The sequence below is a fragment of the Neovison vison genome, chromosome 6 (assembly GCF_020171115.1).
Source record: "Neovison vison isolate M4711 chromosome 6, ASM_NN_V1, whole genome shotgun sequence".
Taxonomy (NCBI): domain Eukaryota; kingdom Metazoa; phylum Chordata; class Mammalia; order Carnivora; family Mustelidae; genus Neogale; species Neogale vison.
In genome coordinates this window covers 119,920,318-119,946,627 of record NC_058096.1, presented here as the reverse complement: position 1 = coordinate 119,946,627, position 26,310 = coordinate 119,920,318, and the positions used below count along the sequence as shown (strand labels likewise).

The 26,310-nt window shown below is 50.6% G+C and overlaps 1 protein-coding gene across 1 annotated transcript in view; it reads right to left on the bottom strand.

Moving 5' to 3' along the window:
• ITGB5 (integrin subunit beta 5) overlaps nt 1–26,310 on the bottom strand; it is a 114,003-nt gene that overhangs the window by 13,466 nt on the left and 74,227 nt on the right. The window contains exons 9-10 of the mRNA XM_044252152.1: nt 24,429–24,563; nt 17,199–17,628 (exon numbers count right to left, since the gene is read on the bottom strand). Coding sequence (XP_044108087.1) covers nt 17,199–17,628; nt 24,429–24,563 — 565 coding nt within the window. The remainder of the gene's footprint in view (nt 1–17,198; nt 17,629–24,428; nt 24,564–26,310) is intronic.

Genomic DNA, 26,310 nt, shown 5'->3' with positions numbered 1-26,310 from the left:
TATTGGCTCCCCTGCTCGCCCCACTTCAGGCTGCTGAAGCAGCTATGGCACAGATGTGGCTCGTGCTGCCATGTCCTCCTTCCCGCCTATGGCCGACCTTGGCTTGCCTCCCCACCCCCAGCACAGTACTCCAAGCAGGTTCTACCAGCTGTGGGGCCAGCCCACAAGATATAGCTACTGGCAGTCTTGGTTTAAGCTCCCAAGTCTCCCAAGTCTCCTTTAAAAAGAGTGACCCATACAGGTCTTCCAAAACTAGGCTGGCCCAGTTACACTTCAACCTGACCCAAATGTCTCAGACCCTGCAGCTGGGCCTCAACCTGCCTCTCCCCCAAGCTGCATGCACGGAGATCCCCCGCATCTTCCGGTCGGCCCTTAGCCTCTCCTAATGCCCTAGTAGGAAAGGAACACGTTATTAAAGTAACAAGGGCCGTTTGGCCTCGTCCCAAGGATCAATAACCTACCAATCACCAGTAAAACTAAATGGGGGACTGGGGACTTGATCCTGGCCAACAACACCCAGAGGGCCTACGCAAGGACTCTTCAGCAGAACACAGCTCGTTCATAATGCTGCCCCCAGCACCTTGGCAGAGTGAGCTGAATTTAATGATGCCCGTTTCATACTGTGTAGACATAAAAATATTTTCACTGCACAAAGGTAGGGATATTGAAGGGCATGTGAAAGCACTCTGTAAGCTGGGACTCGGTCCACGTGCAAGTTATTAGTACTACCTTCGTTAGAATGATTGATAGCTAAATGGACAGGAAGTTGTAAATGTGTCTATTTATACAGAATTTCAGCTCCACAGAATTCAACAGCTTTCCATCAGCACAACGGCGCTTGTGTGGGCTGTGGGCCAAGACACGGCCCCTTCCCTCCCTTTATAAAACAGAATGCTGACTCTTCAGAGGAAGGGGCACCCTCGGGGCAGGCTGGGGAGGAGCTGCTAGAGGAGAGAGGGGCACCAGTGGCCTGGAAGCCAAAAGGGACACGAAGGGAAGGCCTGGCAAGGGCAACAAGAGATCAAGAAGGGCCAATCCCGGGGTGCCTGGGTGGCTCAGTGGGTTAAGCCGCTGCCTTCGGCTCAGGTCATGATCTCAGGGTCCTGGGATCGAGTCCCGCATCAGGCTCTCTGCTTAGCAGGGAGGCTGCTTCCCTCTATCTCTCTCTCTGCCTGCCTCTCCGTCTACTTGTGATCTCTCTCTGTCAAATAAATAAATAAAATCTTTAAAAAAAAAAAAAAAAAAGGGCCAATCCCAAGAGGCTGCTGGGTCTGGGCACAGTCCGGAGGGCGGAGGGCAGAGACAAGCCGGTAGAGAGGCCACTGCAAGCAGGCAGCTCCCACACGTGATCTGGTTGTACAAGGTAAGGAGGAGACGGGGAGGAAGGCAGACAGGATATTCTGAAGGTGGGATCTATCTGCGTACTCTTCTGACTGAAGACAGATTCAGAAGAGAGAAGACTTGGAGGGAAAACAGAGGGATCGAGAGAATGGCAGCTCTAAAGAGGAGAGATCACAGCAGAGAGAGATGAGGGAGAAGGGGAGGCAAGCTGAGCTGGGAGGGCTGTGGCCGGAGTGGGATGCTCAAGCTTCCAGCCGAGTTGAGAGAGGCTGAGGGGCTCCATGGAGCCAGGTTCAAGTCAGTCCTTCACCATTTACTATGTCACCTCAGGCAAGTCCCCAAACCCATCTGAAGATCTGTTTCCTCATCTGTCAATGAGGATAATGTCTTCCTCATGGAAATGGTGCCAAGAAATACAGTGCTGTTGTAGGTAAAGCCCTAACTCGGTATCTGGGGCATGGGGGTGCTCAGGAAATGGGCCAGAACTGCTGTGAGCTGCCACCGGAGCCGAGCAAGCCAGGCACGTGGACACCAACGCAGTGGACAGCGTCACGGGGAGAGGCAGGGACGGTGGGATTGGGGGGGGGGGGCGCGAGCGTGAGGCAGCCACCAGAGTGGGAATGAAGGAATGGCCAGGACGTCAGTAAGTGACAGGGAAGAGGAAAGTCAGGGCTGGTGCAACTGGATGGTACACCCTCGAAGGAGGGGAGGGGGTTGGAGGTGGAAAGCAAGGATCTAAAGGGGGCTCTGAGGAGCTGGAAGACTGCTGACCAGAAGAGGCCAGCCCCTCAGTCCCCACCAACTGTTCTCAAGGCCCACCTGTCTCAGGAAAGAGCGGGGAGTGGGGACTTACGCAGGGGCTCAGAATGAAGACGAGCCTGTTTACCACGGAACATAGGAGGTGGGGAATGGGGACACAGGGAAACGCTGGGAAAACAGGGCCATGCAGTGTGGTGAGCACGTGGCTTCCAGAATCAGAACGCCTGAGCTGGCCTCCAGAAGCTGCCACTTACCAGCAGTTACTGATGTTTAACCCCTCTGTATCTTGGTTTCCTCACTGTAAAGTAGGGCTGATTCAAAATGCCTCCCTCGTTGGGTTGTCGTATGCGTTAAATTGCCTAACCTCCGTGAAGCACTCAGTCAGCGTTTAGCATATAGTAAGCGCTCAATAAATGCCAGCTAGCTTCCGCATCATTGGTGCTATAGTGGGAGTACAGGAGGAAGGAAGCTTGGAGCAGATCTCAGAGGAGAGTAGAGGAAGTACTTTCTGGGAGGCTGGGTCCAAAACTGCCAGGGTTAAAAGCTCGCATGAGTTACCTATCCATGTCCAACCCAAGGCGAGAACACCCAGGACCTGGTATACAGGTGCTCAGCAGCCTCCAGAGCCTTGGTGGGGAGCCCGACACCATAAGAGTGCCCATGGCTCTGTTGGGGTTGCTCTCTGAGGTACGTCTGAGGCAGCACAGGGTGGCCCAGGAGGGAAGCCGCCACTCCCCCTCATCCCCAAGCTGGACTTGGACTCTGGACCTGCAACGGACCTAGGCGGCCATGGAGTGACCTCAGAGGAGATGCCTGAGTGCCGGCGGGCTTGAGGGAGGAAGAAGTCAGCCTGAGATGGGCAGAACCAAGAAGTGATTCTCTTCTCCCCATTCTCATCTGGCGCAGGAGCAAGGGGTCACAACCAGGCAAACACAGACCCTCAGGGCACAAACTGTCTCTCCACAGCTGGTCCCAAAATAGTTTCCATCCAGCTCTGGAACACATTGTGGCTACTCACGGCAGCAGCTCCAATCCTTGCCGGGAGTCCACTCTGGCTCTCCAAAGGTTAGGGAGTAGAGGGAGGACTAAGCCCTGCTCCCCTTCTCTTTCTCCTGGTCCTGCCTCCCTCCCTCCCTCTCTCCAGTCAGTGGCCCCCACGCCCCCACACACAAGCAGACTGCTTTCTCACTTCCTCTCTCTTCTTCCTCTCCTCACAGACCCAGCACGCCCCTCTCTCAGAGCTCTGTCTGCCCCCCAGTCTCCCCTCCCCTCAGAAGAGGCAGCCTGTAAACAGGAAGTGGTGAGAGGAAAGAAAAAGGGGTGTGTTCTGAAAATTTTCTGCTCATTTGGGTGGTTTGTGTCACCAAAGTCGGGTCTTGAATTCTCCCAACAATCGGCTTAAAAAGAGCAGGAAACCAACTGCCAGCTTTATGTGCTTCCGGTTACCCGTGTCTATGAGACGTAGGGTCCTGACAGCGGCCGAGCCAGGACACCACAGCAACCAGGAGCACAGCCCACGGTCCTGCCTCCTGTAACCAGGCGGGGGGACGGGGGTGGTGGGGGTGGGGGGGTGGAGGGGTTGTCCGGAGTCCCGGCTCTGAGCCTGTGGACACACCGCAGACAGGGCCCTTGTCGTCACAGACATCCTGGCACAAACACGAGTCATGCAGGACCAACACCAGGCGAGGGCTGACCTCTCTGGGGCCAAACACATATCCAGGCTTCCAGAGGGCACGGCCTCCCTGGCCGGGGCTTTTCGAGCAGGAAGGGGAAATCCCTCCTAGGAAGTGCTCTCTGTGTGGACAAGCAGGTCCGCGTTACATAACAGGCCCTCTCACGTCCTCAGTGCGTCCCTGCCACGCCCGCGCCTCCCACTGGTGTCAGGGTGTCTCTGAGTCTGGTCCCGTGGGAATCCCCTCCCACTACTTCAACTTTCCCTTCCATACACTGACTACGGTTCCAGAAAAAGTAAAGAATGGAGAGTTTTGAAATGCAAATGATCTTGGCCTGGCAGCAGGCACTTCAGCAGGTGCCTCACCTCACCTTCAGTGGTTACTGAATAACCCTCTGGACAGGTCGCTCTCGACAGGTGTACCCTTGGCGTCACGGGCTTTCTGAGTCCGTGAACACGGTGCTCTCCTGCCAAGGGCGGTCACTGATGGAAGAATGTGCCCTGGAATAGCTGCTCCCAGATGAGAGCACGGCGTGGCCTTGTTCCACACCAAGCCCCGAGCTCAGCTCTCTGACCGGCTCCATCCTATCCTTGTCACTCAAGATGCCTTGGAATGGCTCACTTTGAGGACGTCTTTTCTCAGTGATACTGTGGGACCGTCTCAGCTACCTACTTGCTGTCTCTGGGTCTCGGTCCAGTTCCCTCATCAGGGAAAGGGAGATCACACCTTGTCTACTGAACAGGATCGGGGAGTTTCCTTGCAATGTGCCACAGAGAGGAGACGGCTCACTGCCTTCAAGCGATTTTTCACTGCATTGAGACACCAAGCCATGCTTAAAGTCTCCTAACCTAGAGAGACCTCATGACTACTCACGGGGGGCAGGCACTGTCTAAAGCACTTCACGTGGATGATCCCATCAGCCCTTCCCACGGCCGTGTGCCACCCCTGATTTTCAGGGATGGAAAATGAGGCACACAGAGGCCACATGAGGCCAAGTAACTTTCCCAGAGCTGCAGGGCAAGTAGGTGCCAGGGCAGGGATCTAAGCCACATGTGTTTAACTCTGGAGCCCACATTCCTAACCACTATCGTATGGCTTCTGTAGCACAACCCAGTCATGAGTAAGCGACACAAGTTACAACAGTACCTAGGATAAATGCTCAAGTGGCCCAGGGTAGTAGAAAATGTGCAACAGGCCCACCCCCAGGCCTGGCTCTTTTCATTTTTTAAAAAAATTTTTTGAAGATTTATTTATTTTAGAGAGAGAGGGAGAAACCACATGCAGGAGGTGCAGAGTGGGAGGGAGAGAATCTCGAGCAGACCGTGCTGAGCACGGAGCTGTCATGGAGCCCAATCCCCGAGAACATGACCTGAGCTAAAACCAAGAGTCGGACATTCAACAGACTGAGCCACCCAGGCGCCCCAAGAATGGCTCTTTTAATCTCTGATCATTAAACCCCTTGGCCTCTTCCGTAAAGTAAAGGCAGCAGACTGGGAGGGCTCAACAGTTCCTCCCCCACTGCCATAATACTGCTGAAGGCCAGAGCAGGGAGAAATCTGGAGTGCTTGTATGGGCTCCAGGCTTAGCTATCGGTTCTGGAATAGTAGAAGAGAGAAGGCATTTTGGGTGCACAAAAACAGAGCTGCATGAGATCATTCGTGAAGATGAAAACACTGTGCAGCCAGGAAAGAAAGTATCTAAGGAGGAGAGATGTACCAGAGTGGGAAGCAAGGGTGGGGACACAGATCCAGGCCTAGTGTATGTATATAGGTACGGATGGATGGACAAACAGACAGGAGGGAGGGGAGGAAGTCTGAGGATGGAGGAAGGAGGCCTGACTGTTAGACTAAGGAGTTTAAGTTCATCCTTTAGCTCCCAGAAGGTCTGACAACAAACTCCTATGGCTTGAGGTCAGCAGAGAGCCTCACCTGGAGGCAGCGTCTGCCAGGCTGCCTTCCCACGGTGCATCTGCCCCTCCCCCAAGTCAGGTTCTGCCACTGGGCTTTTCTAAAATGTAAACCGTGATGATACTCTGGCATAGAGCCCTTTCCTGGCTCCTCATCACCTGTAGCCCAGCTTTTGCATTTCTATTTTGGGGACCAGCATCCAGGCCCCCCCTTGAGTCACCCCAGCTTCAGGCCGCTGCAAAACATGTATGAGGTGCTGAACACTGGCGTGTTTTGGTTTGCAGCAATCACCTTGCAGGCAGACCAGCAGGGTGGTCAAGGAGATGGAAAGATGAATTTGGAAGAAATATAAGCGCTCAGGGGACAACCTGGTGGCAGACTGAATGTGGGCAGTGAGGAGAAGGTAGGGAGAAGGCCGATTCCTGGGTTTCTGGTTGTGTAAAGGGGCGATGAGGAGAATGAGAACCATGGCCAGGAGGAAGAGCTGGAGACCCGTTTGAGCCATCGTGAGACTGAGACGCATTTAAGACACCCAGTGGAGATGTCAAGAAGTCAAGTGGCTGAAAGGAGCTCAGCAGCGGGTTTGGGCGACGGGACAGTATGGGCGTGATGAGGGAGAGGACGGCCACACCAGCAGTGAATGGGTCGCTAGAGATGAAGGACCTTACAAAGGGGACTCCAAGTGGTGGCCGAACGACGTGAGAGAGCATTTCAAGGTGGGCGTGGCCCACAGCATCCACCGCTGCAGGAAAGCCAAGACGAAGGCTGAAAAAGTCTATGAGCTGTAGTAGCACACGGCTGTTAGGGATCTGGGAAGACTGAATCCAAACTGGACTGAGGTGAGGGCAGACGGGGCGGGGACAAATGTTTTCAGAAATACAGCTGCAAATATGGAGGAAAGAAAGGGAAGTAAGAAGTGGGAGGTTAAGGGTTTCTCTTTATTTATGTATTTATTTATTTTTTAGAATGAAGAGACCTGAGCATGTTCAAGAACTGATGGAAGACTTCATTACAAGGAAAGTGTAGATATAAAATCACTTATCACATGGACAGATTTGTTTATTTACTCATTTGCCTCAACCCGTTAGCCTGCAAACCCGTACAAATCAAAGATGGGTGTTTTCTTTTTGTTTGCCCAATGCCTAGAATTGTCAGGCACACAGGAGATGCTCAGAACATGTCGCTAGAGGCTGGGAACATCATCAGGACAGGACTGAAGCCCTGAGGGAAGACATCCAAAGCCGTAAATTAGAAAGGGAATAGAGAAGTACTGTTGAGGTTTACGAACTTAAATGTGATTCTTGAGGTATTTCAAATTCTTAACACATGTCCAAGAAATCCAGAGATTTAGAATACCATGAGGAAAAAATGGTTAAGAGTTCTTTTTCCTTTGACAGGTTATGGTCACAGTCAAGCAGACGTCACAAGCTTTGCACCATACTTTTGCTCTGGCCTACTGTTCAGGTTTCTCCAGCCAAAGGCTCTTCAGATACATGAACAATGATGCATCCTTAGTCTCAGGGCTAGCTGCTCCTCTGTCCTTGGCTTCGTGTCAATGAACCAGCCCTAACAAGGTCAACTGATGGTGCTTCCCAAGGGGCAACGTCCTGACAAGCCCCTCACCCTCTGTCTTCATCTGCTGGACCATATGTTGCATTCATGTTTTATTTAAGCAGCAAAATAGGACTGCCGCTAAACAAGTGAGGTGATGTTGCTTTTAAACTAAGCTTCTCCAGACCTCAGCATTACGTTCTGAGATGACAGCATTGGCCAGAGAGCTAAGACTCCACTGTCAAAGGCAACAGCCTTCTCAAAGGATGCCTCTGCCCTTCTTGTCTTAGCACCCGATTTCTCAATGCTGACACCTGGCTGCCAAGTCCCTTGAATTACTATAGCATTTCACATGAAGATGGCAAGGAAAGGACTTGGTCTCTGGCCCAACTTACCAATCACAGGAGATTAAAGCAATGGATGGAAGTGGAAAAATCTGTATTCTTTAATGAACTCATCTTTCCAGTTTCAGAGAAGTCTGTAAACAGCTGAGTGAGATGAAGCATAGTCCTCACAGGACCCTAAGGAATGCTGAGTCAGAAAGAAAAACAGAGGGCCTGTGGCCAAAAGAAACAGAGGTTTCTCAGATCAACATCTTGAATCTGGCTTAACTTGCCCAATCCACCTGGCAGGCACTTCTGGGGGAATGCCAACCACATCTGGAGAAACATGAATTTGCTACCCTCTTGATCACTGCAACAGGATGAGAGGATTACTATTTTCAACCTGGAGATCTGTCGTGTTGTGGTTGGCTAACAGTTGCCATGTTCCACCCTCATATGGCCACTGTTCAGAGTTGGATGCAGCATTCTTAATGGACAGAGCTGGTCTGGAATGTCACATGAGTGGGCCGTGCTGAAGCTTGGCTGCCAGCCCAGCCAAGCCACAAGATGGCAGGAAGCAGCTGCCCAAGAATACCCCTGAGGGTTAGGGGAGGTGGGCTTTTATTGGGTCAAGGCATTGGGTCAACCGCTGGTGGGAAGTGTGGCCAACAGGGCCAATCTTCTCAGCCACAGTCTCTTTGACTTGGGTTGGATCAGTAACAGCCACATCAATAGCCTGGTAGAGTAACAACAACTAAGTAACATCATTCATGTCAAAAGTGGTTTATAAATTAGAACAGGCGAACAGAGGTTCCTGTCAGGAAAGAGGGTTCAGCATAATCAATAACAACAGACAGACACGCACTGAATGCGAAGAGGAACACCCTGTCTTCCATCAAATAGTGGTCATAAAAGGATGGGTACCTCAGCCAGTCCCTTGGTTCGCGTGTGTCCTTCAGCCTCACCTACTGTGCCTGATACATCCTTATGCAACCCAAACACTCACTTAGGAAAGCAGACACTAAATGTTTCCTAAAATTTTGACTGAAATAAATAGCACTGATTAGGTAAGACTTGGAAAATGTGGGCTCAGTGCTTGGGTGGTGGCGGCAGTGAGGGCTGGATTGGTAATTCAGAGGTTTGGGAAGGGCCCCGTGCTAATCAACATAAATAAAATTAGGTAGAAATGAGGTAACTATTTGCAAGGTTCTCCTGGTCTGAATCTCTAATCAAGAATCATAGGGGTCACCTGGGTGGCTCATCTGAACAAGTGTCCAACTCTTGATCTCAGCTCAGGTCTTGATCTCAGGGTCATGAGTTCCAGCCCTGCATTGGCCTCCACCCTGGGCATGGAGCCTACTTAAAAGAATCACAGTGACTTTTAGTCCCAGTTCTGGGTCTCAGTTTCCCCAAGTGTAAACCGTTAAACAGGTAATACAATGTTGAGCCACTGTATGTGACTGATATTATTAGGAAAGGCACAAGACACAAATAATCCCACCATTTTGTGGGAACACGATGAGAGCAAAATGCTAAAATAACATACTAACTTGGGAAGTATATTCCTTTAGCTTAGGGTTGGTGGGGTCACCTGATCAAAACTTCTCGGGGAAGGGGTTGTGAGCTGGAGTAATTGGAGTGACCCTAATTCTCTGGGTCAGAGGGCAACAGGCAGGGGTTAGGAAGATGTCCCAGACAGAGGAAGCCAAAGCTGCAGCAGGTCAGACTCAGTCAGAGCAACTTCCAGACACCAGGGAGCGTTTCCATCTGGGTGGTGTTCTTGGGTCAGTGTTCTCAGAGCTACGGACACTCACCCCAAGCGAGAACAGGATTCCTCCATCCAATTCCACCCCAGCCCACCAGAGGCCTATAATCGATTATGTCACAATTTCCAAATCAAGACCAAACTCAAAGTTACGGCTCAACAACCAAGAAATGAAACCAACCCTTTAAGTGCTCAGTTTAACTAAGAATGGGGAATTGTCTAATGTGTTATCCCAATAACATCCAAAAACTAATACCACCCATGACTAAGATCTTATTTTTTGCATTCTCATGGTCTTCCTAGGATTTTCCTTTGCTTTTTAAGTTTCATTATTCATTATTTCTTTCACAAGCCAAGTGTCATGCCCTTAAGGATCAGTCCTGAAGTTCAAAGGCATGCACAGAATCCTCACCACAGGGGCTGCTCTTGCACATTTTCCTTTTTAAATAGAGAGAGAAGGGCAGTGAGGTGTGGTCCAATGCTTAGAACAGTCCATTTTTCAGAATCACTGGTGAATTGTTGCTTACGATCTTTGCAGAAACAAAATCTGGGCAGTAAGCAAGGGCAGTAAGAAAACTCCATTCCCAGAGCTAAGCTCAGAGCATGGAACAAGGCAGGTTCTCAACACGGCTTCCTAATATTCTCTCCCTTGTCTCTCAAGATCTCGTACAAGTCTGCATGGTAAAGGTAGAAGCATGAATGATTCATATCCTCATTCCTCAATCCCAGCAAGTTTCTGAGAAGTGGAAAATTCTAGGGGCAATAAACAGTGACAAATTAATTCAAGCAACCCCAGCTCTGGAACCCTGGAACCCAGCACAACACTTGGCATGTGAATGGTACTCAGTGAACTGTTGAGATGAAATCAGCAACCTTCCTAAAACAAAATGACCTGCAATCAGAGATCACAGTTTCCGTATCTGTAGCTGCACTAACATTGGGTACTTGCTATGCTCTGGTTTTCCCAAAGAACTCTCCAATCACAAGCTGCAAGAAGCTAGCTGACTCGAGGTAAGCAGTCCAGCATATCTGGTACAAGTGGCTAGTCTGAAAGATGTACTGTTTCCTTGTAGAGCTAGGCCCTAAATATTGGTACCTTTCTGTCTTTCAAGTGAACTTGAGCAATGTCTGGATACAGTTGTAATTCTTAGAGAATTCTTGATCATGGGGTGCCTGTTGAGAATTTATGAAACCGGCCTGTCTTATGCCATGAATGTCTCTGAAATTTATCTCTGTGGAAGAAAATGGTTTTCCAGGAAGGGGTGGGGTGGGGAGACGAGACTGTGATGTTTACTCACACCACCCAAGGAGCTTTATAGACATTGTTCTTTTTCTTTCTTTCTTTTTCAAAGATTTTTATTTATTTGAGAGAGAGTGTGCGTGTGAAGGGGAAGGGCAGAGGGAGAGAGAGAAAATCTCAAGTAGACTGCGCCGAGCGCAGAGCCCAACACGGGGCTTGATCCCATATCCCTGAGACCCCGACCCGAGCCAAAACCAAGAGTCAGACGCCCAACTGACTGAGCCCCCCAGGGACCCCTGGACATTGTTCTATTTGATGCTCACAACTCTCTGGGGTATTTGACAGATAAGAAAATCTGCCAGAAATTGAGGGTTACTGGGAGGAACGTGGGTGGTGATGGGTAACGTGATGGGTAACAAGGAAGGCCCTTGTCATGATGAGCACCGGGTGTTGTACGGAACTGTTGAAACTACTACACTGTACACCTGCAACTAATTTTATACTCTCTGTTAACTAACTGGAATTTAAATAAAATCTTAAAAGAATGTATCTGTCAGGGAAGGGATAAGTCAAGAGTCCAAGGTCAGAGGTAGAAAGGGGCAGTGCCACGTTTAGAATCCAGACTTGAACATGCACTGGGAAATGGTCTCCATGGAAGTGTCTCTACTAATGAGGGGTATAGCATCCCTTACAATCATAATTACTGAAGAATCTGTAACAAATTCTGTTCTTAGAACCTCCATACAATGGAACATGAGTCTCTTGACTTTTGCCGTCATGTGCATAATTCGGATTTATGTAACAGCAGATAAGGGAAAACTGATGTGGATATTCCCTTGGGGAAAAGAAGCCCAATCTCTAGAAAATACATATATTTTGTATTCTTGTATTTGCCGTCAGCACCTGGGTAACCATCAATAAACCGAGCAGAGATTGATATATACTGTGAAAACCTGAAGAATTTTCTAGGCTCTCCCACCTGAGGCGCACAGTGGTAGCAATTCTGGCAAGAGTCCCCTTTCTTAGAACATTAAATGTGTCATTTAATTGAAAAGGTACTTTTTGAGGCCTTGGTTGTGGAGGTGTGTTCAAAATGGTCCTCTAATGAACCATTTACCAAATATGCAAATTTTGATGCAGTGGCAGAAGGTACAACTGTGACCACAGGCCCGGGAACGGCCACCGCAATACTTATGCTGAGTGTGAAAAGTACACTTCTGAAGAAAAACAGGATAAATATGGTGAGAAGGACTTTTATAAACATAGCTGGATAACTACTGCCAAAGGAGGTGTTTCATTTGGCAAGAATCAAGAAGTCTAAAACCAGGCCTTAATGTCAGAGGAGCCTGTAACTGGAGAGGAGTCACAGAGCCTCATGAAGCATTCTGGAAACCATCCGCCTAGACCTGGAGCCTGGCTCTAGCCACTGGCAATGATGCCACTACCGTGGCTCCCATTGTTTTATGTTTAGGAGAGAACTCCAGATGCCCCTTAGCCTCTGACTACCTGCCACGTATTAAAAGATTTATGTATCTTTACAAAAATCTAGATTAAGAAGAAAAAATATATATAAAATAAAAACTGGAAGAATGGCCTATGAGAGGAAGTAAAATATTTGAGACTCACTTAGATGTACTTTTGGGGTCTTGCAGTCACAAGACCAAAAGGGCTCTGTTCGAAATTCCATATCCTATTTAAGTTTTCCCAATATATGAAACCCAAGAAGTAGGCTGACCGTTAGCAAGTTACTCACTGTACCCCAGTGCAGTCATTCGAAGTACGGAGGGTACTGAAAACTTCAGGGCTAAGACTGATTTCAACAGTTTACCACAACGGAATAACTCAAATCCCAGGAAATGCACTGTTTGGGTATGGTAACCAGCAAAGAACAAGGTTGGCGTAATCATCTTTTATTCCATTAAGAACAACTAAACAGACCACGTCCTACTTCTGTTCCAGGAACAGAGGGATTCTGAAGGGTCAACATTTCATGAGACGCAGAAGAACAGAAACCTCACAGTGGCTCCCCAAAGCTCCGTTTGCACACACAGGGACAGTCTGTGGACAGACTAGGTTCCGTTGCCTCTAGACACCAAAGGGAAACACAACAGCCCTGAATGCACACACACTGGCGTGATGTGTGCCAAAACTCGTAACAAAAGCTGTTCAACTGCTTCCGGACCTTAGCCCGATTGCTCCACTACTAACTTTTATGCCACACATGTTAAAACCTGGACTCTCTCGCATTCCCCCTGGGTCTCCTCTGGGGGGAGGGTGAGGGCAATGGGATAAGGGACTGTGAGCCTTGGATAGACAAAGAGACCAAGAGAGAAGCGGAAGGAGCTCCTCCAGGATGTCCCCACTGCCAAGCCTGGCCCTGGCTCTGCCAGAGCCCCTGCCTGAAGACAGACCACAAGCATACGGCCCCTTGTGGCCCAGGCTGCAGGGAGAGGGGCGGGAAGGACTGTGAGAGAGTGCTGAAGTCAGCTGCTCCCGAGGCTCTGAGTCAGCACCTTCCAGACCAGGGTGGCTATTGGGAAACAGACTTTCTCTCCCACAAAACCCCACATGCAGCAGCAGCCCAAGAGCTCGAAAGCCATGGGCACGGCTGCGGAGCGGGAGCCCCGAGCTGACCATGTGTGCCAAGGAATTGGGGGCTGGAACCCAGCATCCACCCTGTCACCGCTGCCCCATGAGAGACAAGAAAGGAGGAGCGGGGTGCTCCATCCATGTGCAGGAACTAGTCCTGCCTGGAGCCAGGCTCAGTCTAAAGTCCTTACTAAATAAGCAAACACAACAATGACCTCATACCAGAAACTGTTTTCCCCACGAAGACTTGGATAGCTTCATGCTTCAACTAGCTGCTGCTCTTCAAGGGAAGAGGTGGAGAGGGTAATTGGGGTTGCAGTGGAAAGAGAGTCTAAATGTTCCAGTCAATGAGGTATCAAAGTCATTCAACCTTAAGGGCTGCCTAGGATATTATATTACCTGAAAAAAGCAAGACACAAAATTGTACGCAGACACAGACACACTAACTCAGGAAAAAAAAAAAAAAGCGTGGAAGGAAAGATACTAACCTCTTAAAATATGATTGACGGAATTATAAACAATTTATTTCATTTCTTTCTACTCTTCTAAACCTAAGAATAATTCTGCAGCTATGTGAGCGAGCACAGTTTTGGAAGGGAGGCATTGTGAAGCAGTGTGGGAGGAAGGAGTTCCTCCAGGTGGACCAGATGGTCCAAATTAATCCTGGTCACCAAGAAGGAGGCAGACAAAAAGGACGGACCACACATCTATCGACGGAATCGTTTTTCAAATTTTCTTTAATGAGTGTGTATGGCTTTTCAGTTGAGGGGGAAAGACATCCCACCCCAGCCTCCCTGAGATGTTAGTGACTTGAAGCACTGTGTATGTGGGAGCCTTGAAGGCTTCGAGAATTTCCCTTCTCTCTACGCAGGGACGTCTGAGAGTCCTGCACACACCACAGGACTGTGTGCAGTGAAGGGAGAGAAACAGCACCAGGCAGAATTCTGAAACGCAAGATAACTCAGAACAGTGAGTTCGGGTGGCTGAACAAAAAAGCTGGGTATTCTCTCAATTATAGAATATCCTTTCCTCTAAAATGACAAGCTTTCCCTGCTGAGGTCACTCACGCCTCATCGGCCACGGGCCCTGCACCTCCAGGCTGCGCGGTACACAGAGAAACCTAACATCTGAGGGACGGAGAGGAGGCCTCTACCACGTAGCACACCAGGTCCTCCTTCTACAACTTCTTCAATTTTCAAAAGAATGCAGAAACAAAGGGCAGTGAACCATTTTAAGGCAGGAAAACCAAACGTACGAGAGGGAGAGAACCGGGACAGTAAGCTGATGAATTACGGGGCGGAATCTGCCCACGTCAGCGGACTGAGAAGCCCGCGCTCCCAGGCTGTACGGACACAGTACAGCACGAGCAGCCTTCTGGAGGAAGACGGATCAGAGGTTTGTTTCTGGCTCCTGAGGGAAAGGGAGGGACAGTTTTATGACACTATTTACTAATACATCTGAAACAAGAAAAAAACACTGCTAAAAGCCATCACAGGCACTGGCAGGCTCCTTGGAGCTTTTATGGTGCTGGTGAAGGGACTGGAAGTCCACCCATCACACTGGAACTCCTGAGGCACAGCCTGGCGGTTCACGGCAGCGGCCCCTCAAGCCCTGCCCAGAGGTGGTGGCATGGACTAAGAGGGGACCCAGTGCTCGGTGAGCCAGGCTGAGCTCCAGGTGCTGTCTACATACACTCTATGCTTCACAAGAGCTCTGAGCCCAAAGTGACACAAGCAGCAGGTGGTGTTCCTGGGTTTAAAGGGGTTTAAACCCAGGCCTACCTGATCCTAAGGACTTATTCTGCTAACTCAGAACCATCTAGCAGGGGCGCCTGGGTGGCTCAGTGGGTTAAAGCCTCTGCCTTCAGCTCAGGTCATGATCCCAGGATCTTGGGATCGAGCCTTGCATTGGGCTCTATGCTCAGCAGGGAGCCTGCTTCCCTTCCTCTCTCCGCCTGTCTCTCTGCCTACTTGTGATCTCTGTCAAATAAATAAACAAAATCCTTACCAAAAAAAAAACCATCTACCAAATCCCAGTCTATTGTCTGAGGGCAAGGATCCCTGTTCCATGGTCAGCATATCAAATACCAATTCTTCCACCCATGACATTCCTCCATGACACTCACATGCCCTGTACTTTCTGAAGCAGTGCCAGTTGTGAACATGCTGGTCCCACAGCTCCCGTGGGTGCACCCCTACTTGCCTCACTGTGTGGTCCACCCTAGGAAGCCTCTTACTTACTGATGCACATTGGGGGCCACCCTCAGCACTTGCTCCTTCCGAAGAGGGACCGGTCATTCCTCCCCCAGGGACAGGTCATTTAAATGCTCTGATTTGCCTCCCATGTTTCTGCTTTATCTTCCCTATAATGCTCAAAGTATTACTTTGAGTACTATAAATACTCAAATATTACAAAGTATTACAAAGTATAGTACTTAAAGTATTACTTTGAGTATTATAAATACTCAAATATTACAAATTATAAATATTACAAATACTTCCCAACTGGAGGACCACTCTCAAGGGAGGAATCCCAGCAAAGGAGAATACCCCACAGAAGGAACCACACTCCTGCCTATAATTGTACCACTTGCTGGGTTTGCAGGCAGCATGGTGTTGGAAGGAATGCCCCCCACCTCCCCTCCGCCTCCCCTCCGCCACCGAGACGTGATTTTACAGTATCTCATCGGAATGCAACTCTCAGAATGGGAACTGCCAAACTGTAATTTAACTGGAATCCATGGAAAGTCTTACACGTAGATTAAAAAGCTTAAGTGCTCAAACAGGACACAACAAAAACTGGGCTTGACTATGGCTCACTTGGAAAATTAAAGCCCTTCAGCTTTTGGTAGTGAAGTTAAAGATTGCCTCAACAGTATCATGTGATTGTTTAACAGGAGAGAAAAGGGAAAGTGGGCATCCTGTTAGGATGTGTTAATGGAAGAGGAACGTCCAGATCACAGAACTGTTCAGCGGAACTCTCCAGAATGACAAATAACATACTCAGGGCTGAGAGCACATTTAACTAACTGATGGAGTCCTCAGAGGAGGAGGTGTCTAGTGCAGAAAGAAAAGAGAACAGAGAAACATAAAGAAATTTTCAGATGTTTGACAGGCTGTCTAGAATGGGAATCAGTGGGTGGAAATGACTGAGACAACAATTTTCCGTTCAATCAAAAGAAGCTTCCAAACCATGTCTGTGGGAGGCAGATGATGGCCCCCCAAGATGACCGCAGCCTAAAGCCCAAAGCCCATGTCTGTGTTACTCTGCACGGTAAAGGGACTTCACAGATGTGGTTAAGTCAAAGCTCTCAAGATGGGGAGACTTTGGGATTACCCTTGCGGGTCCAACATAATCACAAGGCTTCTTGTAAGAGGGAGGCAGAATGTCAGAGAAAGACACGGGACAACAAACTATAGGTCAGACTCAGAGAAAGATCTGAGGATGCCACAGTGCTGGCTTTGAAAACCGAGGAAGGGCTATGAGCTAAGGGATGCAGATGGCTTTTAGAAGCTGAAACAGGCAAGGGAATGGATTCTCCCCTAGAGTTTCCAAAAGGAATGCATTCCTGCTGACACCTGGATTTTTGCCAAATAACATCCACAGTGGACTTCTGACTTTCAGAACAGGAACAGAACACACTGGTGTTGTTTGAAGCCACTAAGTCTACAGCAACTCGTCAGACCAGCAACAGGAGACGAATGCAATGTCTAACAAGAGAATATCCACTACTGGCCCCAGGGAGCTCCCTGTCCCAGGAGGCAATCAAGGAGAGACTAAACACCTACCTGTCAGGAATGCTATGCAAGGTAGTCCCGGATGACCCCCACATACCCCTGTGACTCTGGGAGTTCTCAGGCACACAGCAGGTCCTCCTACTGTTGTATTCTACACACAGGTTCCCACTCCCAGGCCCAGTGGTGGGCAAGGCTCGCCCTTGCCTTTTCTCAGGAGGACAGTGGTTAGTTAGTACAAGGCACCCTTTGGGAGGGGATGCCTAGTGGTGCCCGAACCCGGCCCAGAGTTTTAATGTGCTCACAGGGTGCCTACCTGAGCAGAGGATCCCTCTGTTCCTGGCACAGGAGAAGTTGTCACACTGGCAGAAAGAACCGTAGATCTTCCCGAACTCGCTCTCGAAGCAGGAGCACTGGTTGCAGCTGCACTCCCCACGCCCACTGCACAGGGGCTTGCCCTCGGCTTCCCGGCACAGGTTCTGGTACCCGGTCTGGCTCTCCCCATCCTGGCACTCACAGCGGGTGCCCAGGTGGCCGGGGTTGCACTCGCACAGGCCGCACACGTAGGTCCCGTTCCCACTGCACCGGGTGCTGTCGGACTCCAGCCGTGCGCTGCAGCCGCACTGGCAGCTGTAGGTGACCCCCACCTCCAGGCTGTCCCGGAACCCTACGGGCCGCAGGGTGAACGTGTGCTCCGTGGGCCTGCCGGGACAGCTGCGGGCCTCCGCTGACACCTCGAAGGACGCCTGGGTGGGAAGGAGAGAGGGGACGTTGCGGCACGGCCGGTCAGGGCCTCCCCACCATCCAGAGACCCAGCGTGGGGGAAGCACCCCTGAGGTCCTCGATGGGAGAGCCGTGGCTGCAGGCCAGAGGCAGAGGAGGCCCCCCAGATCCACGAGCGCCCTCACTGTACCCAGGACGACAGCACTCAGGTGCATCCAGGGCATGTGGTTCTAGCTCCCCTGTGTTTCTGTGTTACCCTACCCGCTCCCTTCTCCGTTTAGGAAGTCACTCCTCCCACGAATACTTTCCCAGCATCCCCTCTGTGCCAGGCACTGAGGCAGCTATGCCCTTGACCTCGAGGGGCATGGGAGCCCAAGCACCCTGGCACCTGCCTGCCCCTCTGCAGAAAGGGTTCCTCTCCTGCTGGAGAAAGGACGAGAGGGCCCTCTGTCCTTGCCAGGGTGCCTGCCTCACCACGACACACCCCTGAAGGCTCCCTCTACCCCCCGGTTCCTGCTCACATTGGTCCTCCCAGCTGCACCCTTCAGCCCCAATCACAGCCCTGTGTCATCACTGATGAGCGTGCCACACACAGGGACAGACTTTTTCTTTCTAAGCACAGTCTGTGGAAAAGTGTCACTGACCCCTGAGCTGCTCACGGGTTGCCCCAGAAACAGGCAGCCAGGTGGGCGGCTGGGGATGGCCTCACAGGAAAGACCCCATCACTTGCCCACGTGGCTGTGAGGGGAGGAGAGCACGGGTGGGCTCTGTGGGGTACTCCCAGAGGCAGAGCGCCCCTCCTCCCTGGGCTCCCCTGGGACAGGAGTGGGTGTGGCTAGTCAGCCAGGCTGCCCTCAGGGCCCAGGGCTATGGAGATCCACAGACAGGCAGTTGGCACGCCCTGACCCAATGCCACCCTGAAACACTTCTCCCTGAACAGTGATGCTCCTGAAACAGACTGGGGTGTCCATTGACTGACCCCCTGCGTCTGGCCGGATGGCTCTATTTTTCAAAAGATCCCTTGGGTCGTTCTGAGGTTCAGAAGGGGTTAGAAACCACTTTTTGCTACTGCTGTTCTTAATTGCATTAATCACTTGGGTTGGATTAAAGCTGATTTTTTAGAAAGTCATCTATAACTGGCTTTACCGGCCTCTCAGGTAACAAAGAGGTGTATTTTTGAAAACAGTGAAAACGTGTTTTTTTCTAAATGTTCTATAGATCCCTATCACTTCGCGGTCTTTATTCTAAAAGGTCTCCTCTCAAATTCTGTGACATCTAGGGACACCGTGGGGGTGGAGGGGCAGGTGAGACTGAGTGGGACGACAGACCCAGCGCTCCAGGCCCTGGAGAGAAATTCCCACTTGGCAGCAGGCCTGGCTCCAGGTGACCCAACGACGGACATCCAGGAATCAACGTCAGCCAAGGGGTGTCACAGAAGCTGCTGCTAGACAGGTGGGCTGAGGATGATGACCAAAAGCCAGGGTCAGAGGACGCTGGGAGAGCCAAACCAGCTGCAGACAGCTGAGACTAGCCCACCCACACTCTCCAGGTCTACACAGATGGTGGAAGGAGGCAAAGGGAGAAACAGGCTATGTTTCAAGGACCCGAGGTACAGGTGGGCTCTTGAGGTAAGGAAACGAGATGAGGACCCACCTGGGAACTGAACCCTGCCTCATGACAACAAACATGACTAGTTACCGGGGGACAAATGCCTACATGTGCCAGGCACTGTGCTGGGCATTTCCATGAATGTCTCATGTACATGCCCTAAGAAGAGGTATTCTCATTTACTAGAGAGAAAACAGGGTTGGTGGGTAAGGGAGCTTAGTGTCGGTCACAGAGCTGGTGAGGGTGGGACCCGGCTCTTCTCGGCACATCCTCTCCTGGAAGTGGGAACATGTTCAGTGTTCATGTCTGGGTACGGAGGGCAAGGCAGCCCAGCGAACTGCAGGGACTGCAAGATGGTGATCCACAAGGCTGGGGGGGAACCAGAGGCATCTCCAAATCTACCTGCCTTGGGCTAGAGGGGACCCAACCTCCAGACAGGAAGGGAATAGGATGCCTGGACCGAAGCCCCCCACAGGGCCATCAAGAACGCAGAGACGAACATCCCTGCTTTGGGAAAGAAGCCATGACTTGCTCAACGCTACCACTTCCTGGGACTACAGTGGTATAGGGCTTGTGAAATGAAAAGTCCCTGCCTCCCAAAGGTGTCTGGGGCTCAGAAATGGATAAGTGGCAAAGAAATAAGCTAGACCAAGAGCCAAACGGATTTAATTACTGAAAGACTGTGAGAAGTGTCCATCTGGGAGCAGAACCTGCCCCCAGGGAAACTTGCCTGCATCAAGGGACAAAGTAACAAGAGAATTCAATCTCCCCAGTCTTCCCAGTGTGCCTGTGTTTGCCAGGGAGTAAGTGGAGAAGCCAGGGGAGCCCCGGGATCAGTGCAGGCAGCCAGTGACCCAGGATTTAGAAAGGCTCATAAACTGTCTGCCTGGCTGGTGGAATGAGGAAGAATGGCCTTTAGGCAGTCCTGGTGGCTTTCCTCAGCCAAAGCTTTGGTCTAACCCAGGCCCTAGCTGTCAGGCCCATGTACCCTGGCATGTGGCCAGCCACCTGATAAACAGAGAGTGGCTCCGTCTAACTCAGCCACTGGTCTCGCAGGTCCTGCTGGGCACAGGAAAGCTATAAAAAGCACTTCAGGAACAAGTAAATCTGTTCTGTTACCCTCCTTTCAGAGTCCATTTCCCTGAGGGGTCAGGAAAGAATCCAGCCTCTGTCAAGCAGCTGGAAGGAGACTTTTCCCTGATTACTGTGGACTTCAACTGATACTCAAGGCTCCCCAGTTCCCAGAGACCTTCCATCTCCCACTGAGATTCCAGAGGAAGGTCATGGACATAGCAGCCCTCCCTCCCATCCAGTCTTGTTATTTAAGCCTCATTGGGATGCTCGTGGTTTCCCTGCAGGACTGTTGGCCTGACCCACGCTTTCAAAAGGACTGCCCAGCCCCCACCCCAAACCCACCAAACCCGGGGCTGTACAGATGCCAAGTCCACCAGGAGCTCATTGAAACAAAGCGCTGGGCATGGGCACGGACTACAGAGCCCCAAAGGAGGGGACAGGAGAGGGGGACACTGTGGGAAGCCCATGATGGGGCTCACTAGGTCCTTTGTACTGGGCGTTAGTGTTTGCTGAACGGCTGGTCACTTGCATACTGATTTGTCGAAGTCAGTTCATGAGAAAACCAACTCCTAGTGGCTGGGCCCACTGGGTCAGCCCTAGCTGGTGCTGGGCCCAGAGGCGGAAAATTAGGGAAAAAATTAAAACCACTGGAGAAGAGAACCTCATTGGATTTGACACTTTGAAGGTTTTATTTAAGGAGTATTTCTTTTGTCCCTCATCCCCTGCTTCCTGCCTGGAGAGATCTCTTAACCCAGAGAACACAGAAGAGTCATAAAACCATGGCCTCTGGCTGGAAGTGCCCATAAAGCCTCTGCCTGCCCCACCCCCACCCCCACCATGCCCTGCTCTTCAAGAAGCTTTAGTTATGAGGGGGTGAGGCTCACCTGACTGACACTTAAACCCAGCTGTCCCAAGGCTGCACCCACCTCCCCCCCAACACCCACCATGGCCCATGTCCTCATCTACAGGCCAGACCTGGAGATACCCAACGACAGTTATACCCTGACTGCTTTTCCTAATCCCTCTTCTCCATGTAAGTCCCGAGCTCTTCTGCCTATCTCCTGCCATTCCCCAACTTGTCCACGGACCTCCCAAATCTTGGCCATGAAGGATAACACCCACTTCCCAAGTAACAGTCAGATACCTTAGCTTGGCCCCTACGTCCCGCCCATACCGCCCAAGCCTGCCCCAGGCTCCACCCCACTCCCCTCAACTGCTTCCCACCTGCAAAAGGGCAAAGCATGTTCACACCCTCAGACTCACCTACTGCTCTGCACATGGTATGCCCACGGATGGGACCTCCCCTCCTCCCTCCCACACCTGGAAAACCCCTACTCATGCTCCTCAGCTCAAAGAGAACCCCTCTGTGGTGCGGATCCTTCGTCCCTGGGGCCTCTGGGACACCATGGCCAGCCTGCAGAGCTGCACGCCTCACCCTCTGTGGGGCCGACTCATCGCACGTGTTCTCCTCTGCCAACTGGCCCTGGACACTGCTGTTAGCGGGAGAGCCTGCTGGAGCCCAGGTGTGAGCCCTCTACAGAAAGCTCAGTCTGGGAAGAGGGACAGAGGTTGAGAGGTGTCCCAGGGTTAAGGAAATCAGACTGGTCCCAGCTAGAAGTGCATAAATGCATCTCTCCTTCAGCAGAAGGGGGACTGAGGGAGAGCCCCCCCTCATTCCTTTGCTGGGGCTGGCTCCATGGTGCTGAGCCTATGCACTCCCAGGGCCCCCCCAACCCATAAGGCCCCTTTGCTGTTGTCATCTTCAAATTCCGTTTTGTTTTGTTTTTTTATTTATTTTTTTTAAAGATTTTATTTATTTATTTGACAGAGAGAGATTACAAGTAGGCAGAGAGGCAGGCAGAGAGAGAGGAGGAAGCAGGCTCCCCGCTGAGCAGGGAGCCCGATGCGGGACTCGATCCCAGGACCCTGAGATCATGACCTGAGCCGAAGGCAGCGGCTTAAACCACTGAGCCACCCAGGCGCCCCTGTTTTGTTTTGTTTTTTTAAAGATTTTATTTATTTATTTATTTGTCAGATTGAGAGAGAGAGAGCGCGCACACGCACAAGCAGGCAGAGGCAGAGAGAGAAGCAGGCCCCCTGCCGAGCAAGGAGCCTGATGTGGGACTTGATCTCAGAACCCTGGGATCATGACCTGAGCCGAAGACAGTGGCTTAACTGACTGAGCCACCCAGGCGTCCCTCAAATTCTGTATTTTTGAACAAGGACCCCATATTCTGATTTGGCACTGGGCCCCGCAAATTGTGTGGCTGGTTCTTGCGCCCGCAGGGCCCTGCACAAGCTTGCCTCTCGTGGGCTGGCATGGCGCTGGCGGCAGAATCTTGTCCGTTGTGACAGGGGAGTCGCTGCTGCTCTGTGCCAGGCTATTTCCACCCACAGGAAACAAGAACTCCAACCCTCCTTGCAGCAGAGCCAGAGGCCGTGTGACCGTGGCCTCCTGGACAGGAGCTGAAGGGAGGCTGCTGGCCCACCCGTGCAGAAGAGCTGTCCAGGGCGATCAGGGTGGGTGAAGCACCTTCCTTCCATCTCTATTTCAGCTTCTCTATAAATCATCCCAATACATCCGAGCTTTTTTGTTTTTGTGGGGAAAAAAATGCCACTTAGAACTTTTTGGGGGGACACCTAGGTGGTTCAGTCGGTTAAGCATCTGCCTTCAGCTCAGGTCATGATCTCAGGGTCCTGGGATTGAGCCCCACGTCCGGCTCCTTGCTTAGCAGGAAGCCTGCTTCTCCTTCCTCTGTGATCTCTCTCACTCCCTCTCAAATAAATAAATAAAATCTTTAAAAATTTTTTTAAATAATAAAATCATCTTTTTTTGTCTTCTAGACAATGTCCATAATTTCCTGAGCTATCCTAGCGAAACCCCAAATCTGTACACAGGGGGGCCTACACAGAGGTGGTAAGGATGCCACCCCGGGCTTCCTAGAAAGCTGCCCTTCCGAAGCACACAAGGCAGAACGCAGACTCCAGCATCAGGAGTTTCAGATTTGACTGGGTATTTGCAGCTCAACAGCAGCAGGACTTTCGGCAAGTTTCTCAGGTCCCCCTGGGAACCCCAGTCTTCCTCACATCAAGTGGGGGAAGTAACATCTATCTTACAGGTGCTGCAGGCAGCAGACGAAGTCCCTACTGGATGTAGCACAGGGCCCGTCATCAACCCCCACACAATGGTACATGGGTTATTCCCTCCACGGTAAGAACGACTAGTCAGTGACCACAGTCTGTTACATGCCCACCGCTTGTTAGCTGGGGGATCTCTGGCAGGTTGTGATGTCTCCAACCTCAGGATGCCCAGCAGCAGTGAGCACAGCACCCCGTTCCCCTGGGTGTGTGTGTGCACACTGAATGAGGTAAGGCACGGAAAGGCACTCAATAAGCCACGCTCCCCGTGCGGAGCACCCCACCCCCCCACTTCTTTGCTATCATACTTTTATCCAAAATGAACCCTCTGGAACAGACAGGAGAGAACAGAATCACAGGCAGCAAGAGGACAGGGAACGGTGTTCGAGGGTACCAGTATCACAGCCAGAAAGCCCTGGCTCCACTTTTCTCACCTGCCAACCTAAGTAACACTACCTTCCCCGCAGGGGAGTGGTGAGGAACACAGAGCAAACTCATTGTCTTTCTTCCCCATCAGCCCCTTAATCCACACAAAGCTTCTATGCCCTCCACTGCTGTGGTTATCCACACCACTGGATCAAATCAGAAGAGATGGATGGCTTTCTTCCTAATCTGCAGACGGAAAAAGCTTGGGTCAGATTATCCAAGGCACAGAGCAAGTTGTCGAAGACTAGGAATGAAGGCCAGTTCTCTGATTCCCACCATACTCTCCCACCTAATTTCATTCCTGCCCATTGAAGATCATGTTTTCAAACGCCAAGGGCACAACGTCAACTTGAGGAAGTCTCGTGCGGCAGTGCCCTGGGTGCTGCCTCCTGACTGAAGCCCTCTAACAAGTCTACCTTGTACCCCAGAAACACAGCACAGAACAGGTAGCCCCACCATGACGCAGAGTTGGAACACAGAATATAAGCCCCCAAAAGTTCTGATAAGTCATAAAAGTTACCAGAAGCCAAAGAATGATGACCAACACTAGCAGGTTTAGTTGGGGGTGAGAACTTACTGTGTCCCCAATCTTCAGGCCTTCACACTTCCTCTGGCCGGGGTACGACACACCGTCCTGGCAGGTAGCAGTGAAGAAGAGATTAAGGTCCTCAGGCTGATCCCAGACAGACACCTCCACTTTTGACCGGATGCTCTGAACAGAGAGAGAAAACGGAGCCAGAACCATTTAGAGCCGGCTGCAGCAGAGATGCTCTCCATACTGGTCCTCGGAGGCCACAGGACCATCCCTAACTCAGGAGCCTCAGGCCAAGGCAAGAGCCACTGGGCTTGGTTCACCACCCATCCCTCATCCTTTCCCTTCTCTGCACACCACACACCACCTTGCCAGACCTGGCCCGAGCTCTCCCTCCGTGAGCTCAGGTTGACAGTGGTCCACCTGCCATATGGTAACTTTATCTCCTTCCAGGGGCTGATATTCTGTCCCCACTCACCACTCCAGAGTCACCTCTCGTCCCACTCAGCTTTGGACACTCAGCTCCTCAAATCTTGCCATGTGCTCCCTAGACTTTGGTGGTTTAATGGGCCTGGGATAGCGTTCCCTCGATCAATGGCTTCTCTTCCCCTGGCTAGCATCTTGTCAACCTTCTAAACCAGTTCAGCAGGCACTTCCTCCTAGAATCCACCTGGCTGATCCTTGCAATCACACCCACCCTCCATCAGATGAGGGCCACGTTCACTGAGTTTTGAACCATATTCTAAAAGAACAGTATCTTACATGGGGATAATGTTCTCAAGATGGCGAATGAAGTAAAAGTCAAGCCAAAGTTACCCATCAGAAAAGAAAAAATAAAAGACGAAAAATATCAAGTGTTGGAAAGATGTGTGGAGCCCCTGGGCCCCCACTCTGCTGGCGTGAGTCTGACTGGTACAAGATTCGAGAAAACCATGAGGCACTATCTACCAAAGCCTAGACCAACCTTGGACTTAGTAATTCACTGTAGGCTTATACCCAACAGAGACACGTACTGACCAGAGACACACATGAGAATGTTCATAGCAACACTGTCCACAGCAGCTAGAAACCAGAACCATCCAAATGCCTGTCAATGGTAGAAGAGACCTTTAACAAAAACAATTATGGTGTGTTCACACAGAACACTGTATAGTAACAATTAATGAAGTATCACCACATCCCATGACATAAATGAATCTTGTAACCCTGCCTGAAAGAAGTCAGACCCAAAGAGGATATATACCGTATGATTCTATTTATATGACATTTAAAAAGAGGCAAATTAATGGTTACCCTTGGAGCGATAAACAGTAGAAGAGGGCACAATAGGTGGTTCTGGGTATTAGTAATATTGTTTTTTGATCTGGGTGCTGGATTGTCAGAGCTATTTAGCTTGTGAAGAGTTTGTGCAAATTTCTGCACGCCTGTACATTGAAAAACCTGCCGCTGAAAATCTCTAAAGAGGGCACACTTTGGTGACTCAGGGCAAAGGAACTGGCTTGGGTCTTACAAAAAATAAATTTGTTTATACACAGATACAAGGACCCCAAGTCCAACAATACCCCAAAGCCCACACCCTCCTCTCAGGTGCACTTCAGGGAACATGGCATTGAATAGATGGCTGGCAGAACTGCCTCTTGCTCTTTTGGGTTCTTTTCTTTGTGTTTTTTTTTTTTCTTTTTTGCTGAGCCTGTAGTGCTAAACTTGAATAAGTTAAATATGCAGTTTTTCCAACAAATTAATGGCTTGTTGAAAATACTCTCTGCAAAAAATAGTCTCCCCCTTTGCAACAAATTGTCCAAGTGCTTCTACAACTCTAAAAATACTCTCTCTTAAATCCACTTCCTCTTGTGCCAGCCTCAGTCAGCCGAGAGTTGTATGAGTATCTCTCAACATACACAGTGCTCTCCTGCTAAACACAGTTCTT